Here is a 13,524-nt window from a genome sequence, read left to right as displayed (position 1 = left end):
GGATATCTCTTCAGAACAAAGGAAATCTCTCTCAGACCCTATCTAAATTCAGGCATTTTTTACATTCCACCCATCTTTTCCTTCCACTGGGGTGTAACTGACTCTCAGGCCCTCGTTCAACAGCCACGATATGTCGGGATATGGCAGTGACACTGTGACGGGTAGGACAAGGAGTTATATGGGAACAAAGTGTCCTCTGATCCTCTTGAAAGGCAAAGAACCAGGAAACAGTGGGATATGCAGCCCTGCTCCTGCCTATTCCCTCTGAAGCTCCTCTCCCAGTACAGTTTTAAACATCTCTGCGTTACAAGGCTGCAAAGCAAAGCTGATTTTGTATTGGGAATGAGCTTCTTTTACTGTCTTCTGCTTAGTTTCATGCTTTTATGTTGCATGGAACAGCCCTGGGAGCCTAACAGCATTTTCCCCCCTTGGTGTTTATGTATGTCAGGTAGTAGGAGATAGCTATCTATCTATTAAAAACTCCTGTTTCTCTCTTTTCCAGATCCCTTTCCTGCTCTACCCATTCTTCCATTTGTACTTATGATATTTCTACGCTTTTCTCTGCCCTTTAGCCAGAATTTATTGCCACAGTTCTGCTACCCTCATCACTTACCCATGGTGGGTGCCCCATAGTTAGTCCTCAGCTCTCCCAGAATCCACCAAAAATTTCATTTCCATCTGTGTATTTGTAGACATGAACTCCAAGATGATCGACTTTGAGACCTTCCTGCCGATGCTCCAGCATATTGCCAAGACGAAAGACACCGGCACCTATGAGGACTTTGTGGAGGGTCTGCGCGTGTTTGACAAGGAGGGAAATGGAACGGTGATGGGTGCTGAACTTCGCCACGTTTTGGCTACCTTGGGTAAGGTAAACCTTTTCCTCATGCAGTTTCATCGCTGAGGTCTTTCCCATACAGCTTGTATCACTATGGGTGACCTTTATGGAGGAAATGACTGGGCAAGACTTCAGTTGTTACACAGTCCTCAGTTATAAAGCTTAAAGAAAGTTCTTTAATAATGAAGCTAAAAATCACTGATTTATAGCTCAAATATTTGTCTCTCCTCCTTCCTTCCTTCCTTCCTTCCTTCCTTCCTTCCTTCCTTCCTTCCTTCCTTCCTTCCTTCCTTCCTTCCTTCCTTCCCTCCTTTCTTCCTTCTCCGTTCTAGCGTTTTATTTCTCCAACAAACATATTTCTATCACCACAAAATGACCCAGCCATTGGAAACCCCATCTATTCTTTTAGTGTTTGTCTCCATTTTTCTGCACCTTCAAGCAGAGTTCGAAGATGCAGCACTACTTTATCAGGCATCTGTTTAACAGAAGCGTCTCTGAAATGGAAAGCTCCTGGTTTTAAAGGAGGGATCAATATTTGTCTGTCCTTTCAAATTTTTATTTCAGAAGCTCAGTTTTTCACAGAAAGTGATGACAACAGAGTAAGTGCGAGTCAGAAAATCTGGCTGTAACTAAATGACAGGTTTCCAATTTGGATTAGAAGGCAGTGACATGTTGTCATCTGAATCCAGTAAACATTTCTCAAGATCGGCCTCCACCACTAGCGTTTATGCCCTATTTTTAAAAAAGGATGAGCCTTTACAAAAGAGATATGATTTAGACTGAGGGATTCCAGTGACAGGTTTTGACCTGCGATGTCAATTCAAGAAGCCAAACCTTTTATGCCCAGAGGGTTTCGTTCAGTGACACATCCGTGCCCATTAATGACACAGGGATTAAGAAAAGCCAGCAATGCTATTTTCATCAATGGCGCTATTGGATCGGTTTGGGGACCAAATTCAACAATGACAAAACAAATCCCACAGGGTCAGGACTGATGCCCTGTCTAACCTTACTGGGGACAAAGAAACCACTCTGGGCAGTTTTGGGAGTTTCAAGTACTTCAAGAAATACGTTGGTACTTACCCTTCTATTTTCAGTAACCCAGAGCAATGCGGCAATTCTGATTTTCAAGCACTGATAGGAAGTATTTCAATCTTAAGAAGTAACAGTTCTGTTCAGTATTTCAGTTTTAAGAATTAACAGTTCTATTTAGAGTGGCATCTCTTCACAGCCACAGTCAAATATTCTGTAAATTAGCATGCTTTTTGCTCAGTTTTTAAAAAAATCAGCTAAATTTTCAGAGGTTCACATCACCTGAGGACTTGTTCCTGTAGGCTAGAACTCAGTGATGGAAAAGTGGAACATGAGTAGCAGGGCACACACAACACTTTATTTTATTTCTATTTCTATGATTTCAGCTGAAATCACCCTCAGATCTCTTGTTTACCTTTCTGGAACTCATTTGATCTCATCCTAAAATCAGTGCCTAATATCAGAATAAGTGGATGGATTGGGCTGATCTCTGCTTAAGCAAAATGAAGCCTTTATAGGCAAATAGGCACCTAATATTTGGATAACTAAATTGACTAGATCACTGTTCCAAATCACACATTCTAAGTTTGACCTTAGAATCTTCCTAAACCTCAAACTCAGAGGCAAACTAGTTGGTGACTCTACTAAGAGTTTTCTTAGTGAGGACTTGGTTGAAAAGTGACTAAAGCGTTCAAGAGTTGGCACTTTGAGCAAGCTTATTCTTAGAAAAATGCATATATGAACATGCTATCATGTGGGTTTCCATATTTATTCTGTCTTTCTGGTTTTTAGATCAAATTTTCTCAGTTTGCAAGTACAAAAGTATCTTTCCCAGCTGTCAGCGCCTCAAATTAAGCTGAAAAGAAAAATCACCCCTTCTCCTCTCTCACTCTTTTTTGGTATTCTTTGTTTCTTTGAACTGTGATTCATAAATTCTTTTAAAAGGGCCCAGGTCCCAAACAGGCCTTTTGCTTTCCACCCAGGTGAGAGGCTGACTGAAGAGGAAGTTGACAAGCTGATGGCTGGCCAGGAAGATGCCAACGGCTGTATCAACTATGAAGGTAGGTATGATCACCCTGGTCCCAGCAGTGCTCATGTGGAGTAGGATGTGTGCTTTTCCAAATTCTAGACCAATTCAGAATCTATAATGCTTCTGATATATCCTATTTGTTGAAGGTTACTTGTATTTTTAATAGCTGATGGCCATGGCCCTTTCAGGAGGTGGGACTGTATATTCTTATTTTGTTTGCCTGTTTTTAAAATTTTTTACATTATTTTTTCTACCTGCTCCCACAGTTCCTGGTCCTCTCAGAAACAGATACACATCCATCTTGAGACTTCCTTACAGAAAATAATTAGATTTTCCTCGAAAAACTCGGGGAAAAAAAGAAAATAATGAGTATGTGAACCACGGTTCTCTCCTACATCTTACAAGCCTATGTGGTTCAGGCTGTTCAATAAAACCACAACGTTGTGGTAGGAATCATGAACCCGTGCTTTCCTATACAGCTGAGTCCTTTGTAAGGTTAACTGGTGACTATTTGTATCATCCTGGTGATTTAGCCAGTCTGTTATATTTGCTTTCATGAACATTTGGGTTGGTGGTCTCCTGTTTACAAATACTAGTGATCTGAGCTCAGGGAAACGTTTCTTACAAGTAGTTTTTTGGTAGAAAACTGTGGATTTACCCAATCAAATGACTCATGAACTAATGCTGAATTCAGAGGAATTCATAGCACGGGGGATTATTGGGAAGGAAAAAAAAATTCCTTCCTACAAAATTTATTTTTTCCTTTCCTTTTGAATTTCAAAATTATATGTAATGAATGCTTTTTAAAATGGAGAAGAACAGAACCCAAACCCTTTTGAAACAAAAGCTTAATTTGACTTTGAAATACCTTGTTTGTTTGTAAACCTGAGTTCACTGGAGAGATTTAGTCACGGTACCTGACTTGGTGACCTTCTGTGGAATGCACCCCAACTTAGTACAAATGTGCTGAAGTCTTGAAAGCCTTGCGAGATGAGGACCCAGAGCTTCTCATGGCTGTATGTTTTGGAAAGCCAGTTCCATATGGCCGCCAGGGATAAGGGATTGAGCAAGCTATGGATGGACTGGTGTGCGTGTTCATTTCCACTGGCTACCTAGACTACTGGCTACTCTGCACTGTATAGATATTAACTTAAGGACTTACAAAGCATTTAGCACCTGGTGTCTGGAATCTCAGTTACAAAGTGGTGTGGTCTTCATTGCATCAGAGGAAGCAAGAAGAGTGAATTTAAATACCAACCAAGCTGAGATATCCAGGACATTAATGAATTCAATGAAAGGGAATTGATAATGACCCTTCTCTTTCTCTTGTTTGCAGCTTTTGTGAAACACATCATGGCTAACTGAACATCAGGTGAGTCTCTTCTGTCCTGCTTGCATATCCTGTTATTTTGGTTTGGACATCTGAGAGGGGCTTGCAGAATATGTAAGTGACTAATGAGAGTGAATATTTTCAGCATGTTGTACAAGGAAGTAGGACAAAGATGAGTAAAATGTTCTCTTCATCCTATTAAGCGGACAGAAAAGCAGTGACCTTTCTGCAATTGTCTAGTAAATCTGGATGCCTTTATTTTAAAAGTCAAACATAATACATCCTAAAAGGATTTGATTTCCAAAGAACAAGTGCTCATTCTTTTATGATTGACTGGAAGCTTCAAAGGATGCATGTTTTTCATGTCCCCTTACAAGTCCCTGCTCCTAGACTTCTCCTAAAAAGGCAAGGAGATAGAACTGAGCTGAACAGGGAAAGAGTGGGCAAAGGATACAAGGAAAAGTAGGTAAGAAGGAGTAATGCATGCTTATAGTGCTGAAGCTATACTAGGGGGATAATTATTGTCCTTCCATAAATCTGGCTCCCACCATCTCCTGGCAAATGGCTTGGTTTTCCAGGAAAAGACACAAGCTTTGTCCAGCACATCTTCTGGCTTTATTCAGTAGTGTTCTCCAAACCACAGTACCATTAAGGGTATCTCTGTCTCGCCATTGCAAATGAGCTGAACTTCATTTCCAGTATTTCCTGGTCATCATTTATTTTTGTATTCCTGGAAAAGATGCCCGCTGTTTTCAACTGGCAATCACCATTATTTATCTCTGTTCAGCTCTTGGGGAAGGTCTGACCTGAGAACTAACCAACTCCATCTATTCTGCAAAGCATCTGATAAACTGGGAAAAGCAATGGCTTCTTTCAGATCTGTACTGGTATTTTTGGATTTTGGTTTTATTTTGTTGGTTTGTTGTTGTTTTTTGTTCTTCTACTTTGGTTTATTTTTCTACTCTGTCCTGACCAGGACTGGCTTTGTTTTGCTTTTGGTGCTGACATTATCCCAGCCCACTGAGGCCCGTCAGTTGTGTGGTGACTTTTGATCATGTTCACTGGCACCCCAGGGAGGAAGTGAAGCAGGAGTCAGATCCAGATTTTGGGGACTTTTGTTCCAAGACATATTTGAACAAAATGTAAACTGGCTAAAAAAGATGAGTGGTTTCCTTATTATGGTCCAGGTTTTTTTCTTAAAGGCGTTAATCCTCTCTGAGCATACACTCAGTTTTCCAGTAATGGCTCCCAGTTTTTGATTTCAAAGATCTGGACTGGCCCACAGCCCTAGTGGGTAATCCCACAGCTAGCATGATCCTTATTTGTTGTTTAGGCGTTTTCAATCCTTAATCCTATCCTAACCCACGGTCATGGGAAATTCCCATTCCAATGCCAGAAGTCATTCTAGTCACCTAAAGCAGTGTCAGCCCCTGAAGAAGACAAATGGTGAGTGGTAAAGCTGGCACAGGGCTGGAGCTGCAGCACAGGGGGCAGCAAGAGGGTCTTTGCCTATGGGGTTTTTGGAAAGGGAGCTGAGGGCTCCTGGCTCACAGAGAAGCGATGTGCCACTGATGCACTGATGAACCATGATGGGCATCATTCAGTGGTGGCACCTTCCACTCCTTGCCGTGCTGCTGGTGGCGTGGTTAGGGAAAGATGAATGCAGTCTTTACCCTGGAAAGGGCGATGGCCCTTTGCCATAGAGCATATAACACATCCCCAAACTCTGGATTTGAATTCAGTGGGAATCTGGATCTGCATGCAAAAATAAAGTAGGGGCTTGTGTTTCTTGGCCATTCCCACATGCTGGACAAAAGCTAAAGATGTATCCCAGTAGAAGAACTGAACTATGTCTTTGCTTTTTTGTTTATTTTCTGAGTGTAGTTGTTGTGACTAGTCTATATTGACTTTTCTTGTATACAGCCTCTCCACTGGCTTGCCCCCCAGTGCTACATACTAATTATAACACAGAATAATCAATTACATCCTCAATTAGTGCCTCTTCCACTGTTTTTTTCAGCCCCCCCAGGGTCAACACTCTGCAGGATTATAGACAATTGGTCTTCCTTCACAGCAGGCACTGCTGTAGGAAACACTCGCAGACTGGCTACACATCTGCTGCTTACACTGTTCGGTGTAGGGAGTGTGAGGGCAGGACACAGGCAGCAGGACACATCAAGCTTTCTCACACAGTGATGTGAAAAACACAGCTGTGCTTTCTAGCTGTGTGAGAAAGCACCGTACCCCACTCGTGGTCCAGTGACCGCTGCAGTGTGGAGCAGGGCTGTGGGGTACATGCATCAAACTACGTGGACCCCCGTACCCCTGTGAAGGCAATGCACAGAATCCTCCCCCTGCCGTGTGATGGCATACGTGATGAGCACGGTCAACCTTATCTCATGGTCCATCTCTTGGGTGCATACCCATTCATGGCAGCTGGTCAAACAGCCCAAAATATTGGGGAAGAACACTGGGAGCAGGCTGGATGTTGTCAGAGTTGTTTGGATACCCACTTTAACACAAATCCTGTGTTACAAACCCACCTTATTTAACTTCAAACTTACAAGTTGAGGTAGTGGAGCAATACAGCTGGAGGGGCAGCCTGTATTTTGTCTACACAGAGGCTCAATTCAGTGCCCCACATGCAGGTCCATGGTGGTGTTTGAGGTGCTCCAGGGGTCTCTTATGTCCATGGCCTCACAGACGGGACGCAGCCCATGGCAGGCTGGTACTTGCTGGCAGCTGGCAGCCAGGCAGGGTACGCTAGGACATCTCAAGTGGCTTTAGGTGCTGAGGTGTGGGGAAGTGAATTGAGCCCTGTGGCTTGAATTTGTGACTGTAGGTGAAATCCTCGAATATGCCATCAGTATTCGACCAGCTGACATAGTCTTCCTCAGCTCCCCCTCAGATTAACATGCCTACAAGTAGGTGGCTGCATGCAAGTGGGGTGTCTCCGTTTCCAGACCTAAAGGACATCCAGTCAGATGGAGCATGCAGAGTGATTCACCTCATCTGGAGAAGGGACACAGATGCAGTGATTCCAGCTGCCAATGCTGAGGACAATTGTCCCGCCAGCACTGCATCATATTTACTATCTGTATGGGGATGTTCTGAGCACCTTGGCGCTCTCAGATTGCCTCAGATGCTTACGGTTTGGGAGCTGGATCCTGCCTGAAATCTAGATGTTAGCAAAGAGAAATACCTGTGCTCAGACATTACTGATGGAAGACTGAGGGATAACAGAAGTAGGAGAAACTGTCTAGTGGCTTAGGAGCTGGACTGTTTTTCCGGAAAGCTGAGTCTTTACCCTGGCTTAATGTCTGACATGGCTATATTGCCTCTCCATATCACTGCTTCCCATGTTTTGCCCATCATTTACACACTGAGTGTAAGATTGTGGGGTTGGGAGTGACCGAGCATATTCTGTCATGTTATGCCATTGCTCTTTGGTGTCCACATCTACACAGATGTGCAGAGACATCAGCTGCAGGCTCACTGCAGATGAGCAGAGTACAGATGCGTGAGGATGACTGAAGCCGATTCCCAGTGGCATTGTTTGTTTCTTCTTTCTTCCTCTAATGCTTATAAATAACTTTATTTTTAGAACAAGATTGGTGCCGAGAACCCCAGATGCTGGCCTTGGATTTCGATGTAATGGAATGTCTTCTCATTTTTCAGCCCCGATTCCCATTACAGAGCTACAAAATGTGCTGTCCCTGAAGTTACTTGGATAAACGGGTTTTTTTGTTGTTTGCTTTGTGTTTTTTCTTCATGGGAAGAAGGTAGCCTCCGTGGAGATTCAAGGAAACTGAAGGAACTGAAATCAGAACTTTGAATACCTGGGCATTGTAATTTTTTGCTGATAAAGAATATAAACAGCAATACAAAATTGTTAGGTGAGAGGGGATTAAAGGGGAGTAATTTTTTTCATTACTAAATCAACCAAAAGACTTATTTGTCATTTAGCCATATGTTTCCCTCCCCTCTTCCTTCCAAAACAACTGGACCTTTCTCTTGTGTTTATTGCATTTGTTAAAAAACAGCTGTAGGAGAGTAAGGGAGAAAAGAAACTAAACCAATCATATAAATCTCATGTGTACAAGAAATACTCTCAGTCTTTAGAGAAAAAGAGTTAAAGTAGAATGCCCAGCAATCAGCAACAAACACACATTGTTCACATGTTTCTCAGCTTTGGAAGATACCACCGTTAACACATAAGATGTAAAAGGAAAAAACAAAGCAAAACCAGAAGTATACACAATGTTTGCTAAAAGGCATCTCTTCTCCACAAGGATTACTTCCCATTGCAACGGTCTGACCTATGAAACAAGTAAAAAGTCTTTCCCAATGCAAACTGGAAATTGTTCTAATATACAAATCTTGGTCCTGTAGCTTTTCACAGTAAAACATGGGATTCTTTGTCAGCTGGTTTCATCATTGTTTCTATGTCTGTGTGAGGGAAGGGGAAATGGGAAATAAATGCTGTTGGGAAAAACCTCAGTAGAGGCAAATGCAAGTTGAGAAGCATGAAAAAGCAGATGGATTAATCTGGCTGATTTTCTGGGGAATAATAATTTTAAAAGTAAAAAACCCCCAAAACAACAATATATCCTTTGGGGCTGGAAAAAGGAGAAGCTACAAGCTGGTACACTTTGTTGGGAAATACAAAAAAAATCTGAATATGCAACACTCCATTTAAGCAAGAGGAATTGTTAAAACAGACAACTTGGAAACTTGGTGGAGGAAAGATAATCAGTGGAACATTGGAATACCAGGATGCAAACTGCATAGCAATGACTGAATAGGTCATCCCTGCAGAGAAGAATTGCTATGAACGAGAGAACACAAACTATCAAATTACATGAATATACGAGCTGTAACAAAATGTACCATTGAATAGCCATAATAGAAAATCAGCAGTTAGAGAGCTAAATGCACTATCAAGCTGATGGCAATAACAATAAAATCCTAAAGGAAATTCAACAAGATAGTGCAGAGGGAGGAGTAGAAAGATGCTCATGATGACAGGAATGTCTTATACCCAGCCTGGATTAACTGTACACAAAGGTGGAAGTAAGTGACAAAAAAAGTTGTCACTATGCGTCACTAGTTTTGAAGAAACCACCTGTGAAGCATCATTCCTGCACACAGCCATGCACTGAACAGCCACTGATAAGGCCATGAGATCACCATCTAGGTCTGCTCCAGTGTGCCGGGGGTGGACTCCAGAGGCAGTCACCACCTGTGGTCCATCTCCTCCTCGGGGCTCCTTTTGGGGACATCCCCTTCCACCCTCAGCATTGGCTCCTGTGATTTCCTAGGAAATGGAGCTAACACCATTTCATAAGCATCTTGCCTTCACTGTCTTGTCACTGTATATTTAGATATTGATTAGATATACCCTAATGAGGGTTTAATACTGTTTTGAATCTAAGGTGTACAGCAGTTGGAAAATGCAGCTCTTTCTCCATTTCCCACTGATGCAATGAATCATTGGGAATGCCTCCTCTCTTCTACCTTACCCTTCCAGGGGTATCTCTAGTTTAAAGACCCCTTGAGCTCTAGGTCTCACACAGCTGAGGAGCACTATGAGGGCTCAGCACAGAAACATTCTGCCAGCAGGTACCATCTGACCACCTCCTCTTTGTCCTCCATCCCCTGTTGCTCTGTCACCAAAGCTCATCTCTAAATTGGGCTATTGCCATGACACACAGAGTCCTACACGTCCTAGTCTGGAGCCAAACCTGTCAAAATTTTCATCAAAATCAAAGTGTGGTTTTTTGTCCTGACCTTTATTTACCACATCAGGTGCAGCTTTAGAGGAGAAATCCTACTGTCTCCAGCGGGCTGTCAGCTGCTCACTTCCTCAGCTGCTGCACACAAAGCCAACACCCTGCCGCTACTCAGACCCCCAGTAAGGGGTCACCTGGAGCTATGATATCTAAATCTTGCAGAGTATTTCACCATGTATCCCCCAAACAACATCTGTCCTCATCCACAGATGCAAGCAAGGCTTTCGTCTGGGCATACGGGTGGCGTTCACCTGTCTAAGTGCAGCAGAGCTGGTGTCGCCATCCGTCCTGGGCTTCAGTGCTTATCTCCTTGGCACACACAGCATTCTGTACCGTGAGGATTACACATCATTACTGGTTTTGTTACTGGTTTTGTTGTTGCTGTTACTAAAATCACAGTTTGAAACACCCTCAACCACATGAGTCCAGCAGCTGGGACTGATGTGAGGCTCTGAGCTGTTTCAGGAAAACTGGAAGGGCTGGTAACGCTGGGAGCAAGCAAGCAAGTCCTTTGATGGAGCAACAGGAGAGGCAAAGACCAACAAACGCCTGAGTTGGTGTGCAGCAGCCGAGAGTGCAAGGCAAGAGCACTGCCGAAGTGCAGCGCATGGGGCAAGCTGAGCTCACCGGTGAAGCAGAACGGAGTGAGATAACAGCCGGTGTGTCACCCCAAGTGCATTGGCAGGGCTCTTTGAGGAAGGATCCACAGGTCAACCCAAGGTGCATAAGCGAAGCCGTGTGTGGGAGCAGGCTGGCATTGTGCCTATTGCCTCCCGGGTCTCGGGGCGTGCTATTGCTGGATGTTGTTTTCCTAAGCACAAGATTCACTTGAAAGCAAACCGGAACAAATAAGCAGCATCTCCCCCTTCCCTTCCCCTCCTCTTCTCCCTTACCCCTAACCCCAAATTTTTTTAAAAAAAACAACACAAAACCAACCTCCTATCTAGAGAATGTTTCGTTAAAAAAAGATGTGGGCAGGAGGCAAGCCAAGTTTCTAGGAGATCTTTTTATAGCAGTAGCATCTGGCTCTTTGGGAGACTCCGTAGGGAGTTTTGCTGGTGACTTTACATCTGCTGTGGTTAAGCTGCTAATGGACTGGCTGTCTGGGCTGCTGCCTGCTCCACTGACTCCTTAGTACCATGCTCTGGTTATTTGAGGAGTTCGAGCCTATTGACTTCTTGCCAGAATTACATAGTACATTCCAGTAGTAACTTGCATTGCAACACGCTGTCAGGCAGAAGGGGGTTCAGATGGAGCGAGGATATTGGCTGGCGTTTCACTACCCTCTCCTTAAACCCACCCAGCACTAGAGCATGGGATGAATCGTGGATTTTAATTTTGATACGGAAAAAAAAGGAAAGCGAATACTGTAATATTTTTTCAGTAATGTCCACAGGCAAATAAACAAGTAAATACATCAAAGATTTAATCTGGTGGTCAATTAAAAATTCTTAGCCCCATAGCGATATGTTCCAGCTAATTATTTTTTTTACTTATCCATCACTCTAAAAGGTGCTTTTTAACCTCAACTAATTAATTACTGGTTTTGTAGGGAAAAAGCAAGATGCATCTGCCCGCATAATTTTGAAATTTTTGAAATTTTATTTCAGCCAAGCCTGTTGTCAAAATTACACCTGATTATAAGCATGTATATCCTCCATAATGCCACTCCCTAGAGAATCTGCAGTTTTTCCCAGAAGTGGCTTCAGGATTAATTTTTGTTAGCTGACTCATTTGATTTTTCATAGCTTTTGCTTTTTTCATGAGATCAATTGCCCCTTAGAAACACTGTTCTTCCCTCCACTGGAAACACTGTTCTTCCCTCCACTGAGAATAAACCAACCCCAAACAACCACTTTGGGATCAGGCTATTGGAACTCAGTTCAGCTGTGTGCCTTGTCATTTGCAATGCTCTGGGCCACTGCCCCGTGCTCTAGTTGTTGCTCAGAAATATGCATCTCTTCTGAAAGTCCTGTTTTGAGTTTTTGTGGATGAAATTCACCTGGCTGAACTTGTTAGCTTGACAGATTTGCTCACAGACAGGCATTGTCGCTTCCCAGACCTTGCCTGCATACTATTGCACCCCTTGCCCTCCCCACCAAGATAAAGCCCTGCCAAGACAAAAGAGCTGTCTATATCTAATTGTAGCAGCAGTGGTTGTGGAGGACTGATGATGTGAAAATATCTGTGATATCATGTTTACCGGCAGAATTAATATCTGATTATTTGATATTAATCTTAAATACAGAGATGAGTGTTTATGCAGAGATGTAACCGTGCTGCACAACGTAGACAGTGTGAACTATGAATCCACCAAATGCTTTTGTGATTCAGCATAGCTATTTTTTCCCCAGTTTTATTTAAAATAAAAATTCTTTGGATTTCCTGGAGTTTCTTATGTAGCCTGTGTCCATCTATCCTTCTTCTCCCATTTATCTGGTAAAGTTGTCAAAATAAGTCAAAAGCCCAGTAGAACAGCAAAATGAATGTTTTCATTTATAAATCCAAAAGTGCCTGTGTTTCTGAACTAGCTGTCTGTGAATTCTTTCACTTTCCTGTAGTAAAAGTGCCACAGGAGAGTTATGATGTATGCCAAAGATACAAGGAGAAATGAAGAAAGAAAACTACATATGTGTGTAGGTAGACCTAAAATGAATTAAAGCAACTGTGTGTCATTTAGGACAGCACTAGCATTTGGAGCTGTGCTTCTGTTCCCACCAGCAAGAATCAATGGGTGCAGAGGAGTAAGCACACAAACATACAGATAACACAGGCTCAACCAAAATGTCTCAAAGATGTGGCTTGACATTTCTAGAATGAAGTTTCTAGGTTGATGATCCTAGCCTTTGGGGAGCGTAGTAACATTATTTTTTTAAATACCCAACCGACTCCAAAACCCATGGTTGTGCAACACAAAGTCCTTCTCCAGTGCAAACTCACTGTGTGTCTTCAAACCAGCTTCTAAAGAACTTCACTTCTTTACAGATGGCCTTATAGAGCATCACCTTTCTCTACCACTACTTTCCTGCTGGCTTGCCAGAAGTAAAGCATCGGTAGTATCTTTCTGTAGCTTCTGTAAAGCACGTATGAGAGTAGAAACTCAGCACACACGGCATCGTGTGCACCAGCCAGCATGACAGGATCGCAGCCGCATGCTCACAGTTGGTCTGGATGAGAATTTGTGTGTGTAAGTTTGTGAGCCCCTTCCAGGTGCACTTACATGCACAGCTACTTCAAAACAGGGACACTACTTGAAAATGGTCTGGCAAGTGCCTTTCCAGAAGGCACCTTTTGCTTATGGGATGTATGTCTCCACATTTGTCCTGTATTTCAAACCTTCTGACTGCATGAAGATGCACTTGTCCACAGAACAGACCAAATTTGGTCTTGACGGTGGCAGATCAGACATTGCTGGAGCACCAGGCAGGAGCAAAATAAGATACCCATTGTAGAAAAAGTAGAAAAGATGTGCTTTAGGGCCAGAAGAAAGGGCGTAAGTCTG

General features: G+C 42.9%; 1 protein-coding gene across 1 annotated transcript in view; it reads left to right on the top strand.

Annotated features, from left to right (window-relative positions):
* Positions 1-12,413, top strand: part of MYL3 (myosin light chain 3) — a 39,261-nt gene extending 26,848 nt beyond the window's left edge. The window contains exons 5-8 of the mRNA XM_005229552.3: positions 693-866; positions 2,854-2,931; positions 4,237-4,272; positions 7,835-12,413. Coding sequence (XP_005229609.1) covers positions 693-866; positions 2,854-2,931; positions 4,237-4,265 — 281 coding nt within the window. The 3' untranslated portion in view covers positions 4,266-4,272; positions 7,835-12,413. The remainder of the gene's footprint in view (positions 1-692; positions 867-2,853; positions 2,932-4,236; positions 4,273-7,834) is intronic.
* Positions 12,414-13,524: the final 1,111 nt, after the last annotated feature.

This window comes from Falco peregrinus, chromosome 5 (genome assembly GCF_023634155.1).
Source record: "Falco peregrinus isolate bFalPer1 chromosome 5, bFalPer1.pri, whole genome shotgun sequence".
NCBI classification, from domain to species: Eukaryota; Metazoa; Chordata; class Aves; order Falconiformes; family Falconidae; genus Falco; species Falco peregrinus.
This window is presented reverse-complemented; position numbering and strand designations above follow the sequence as displayed.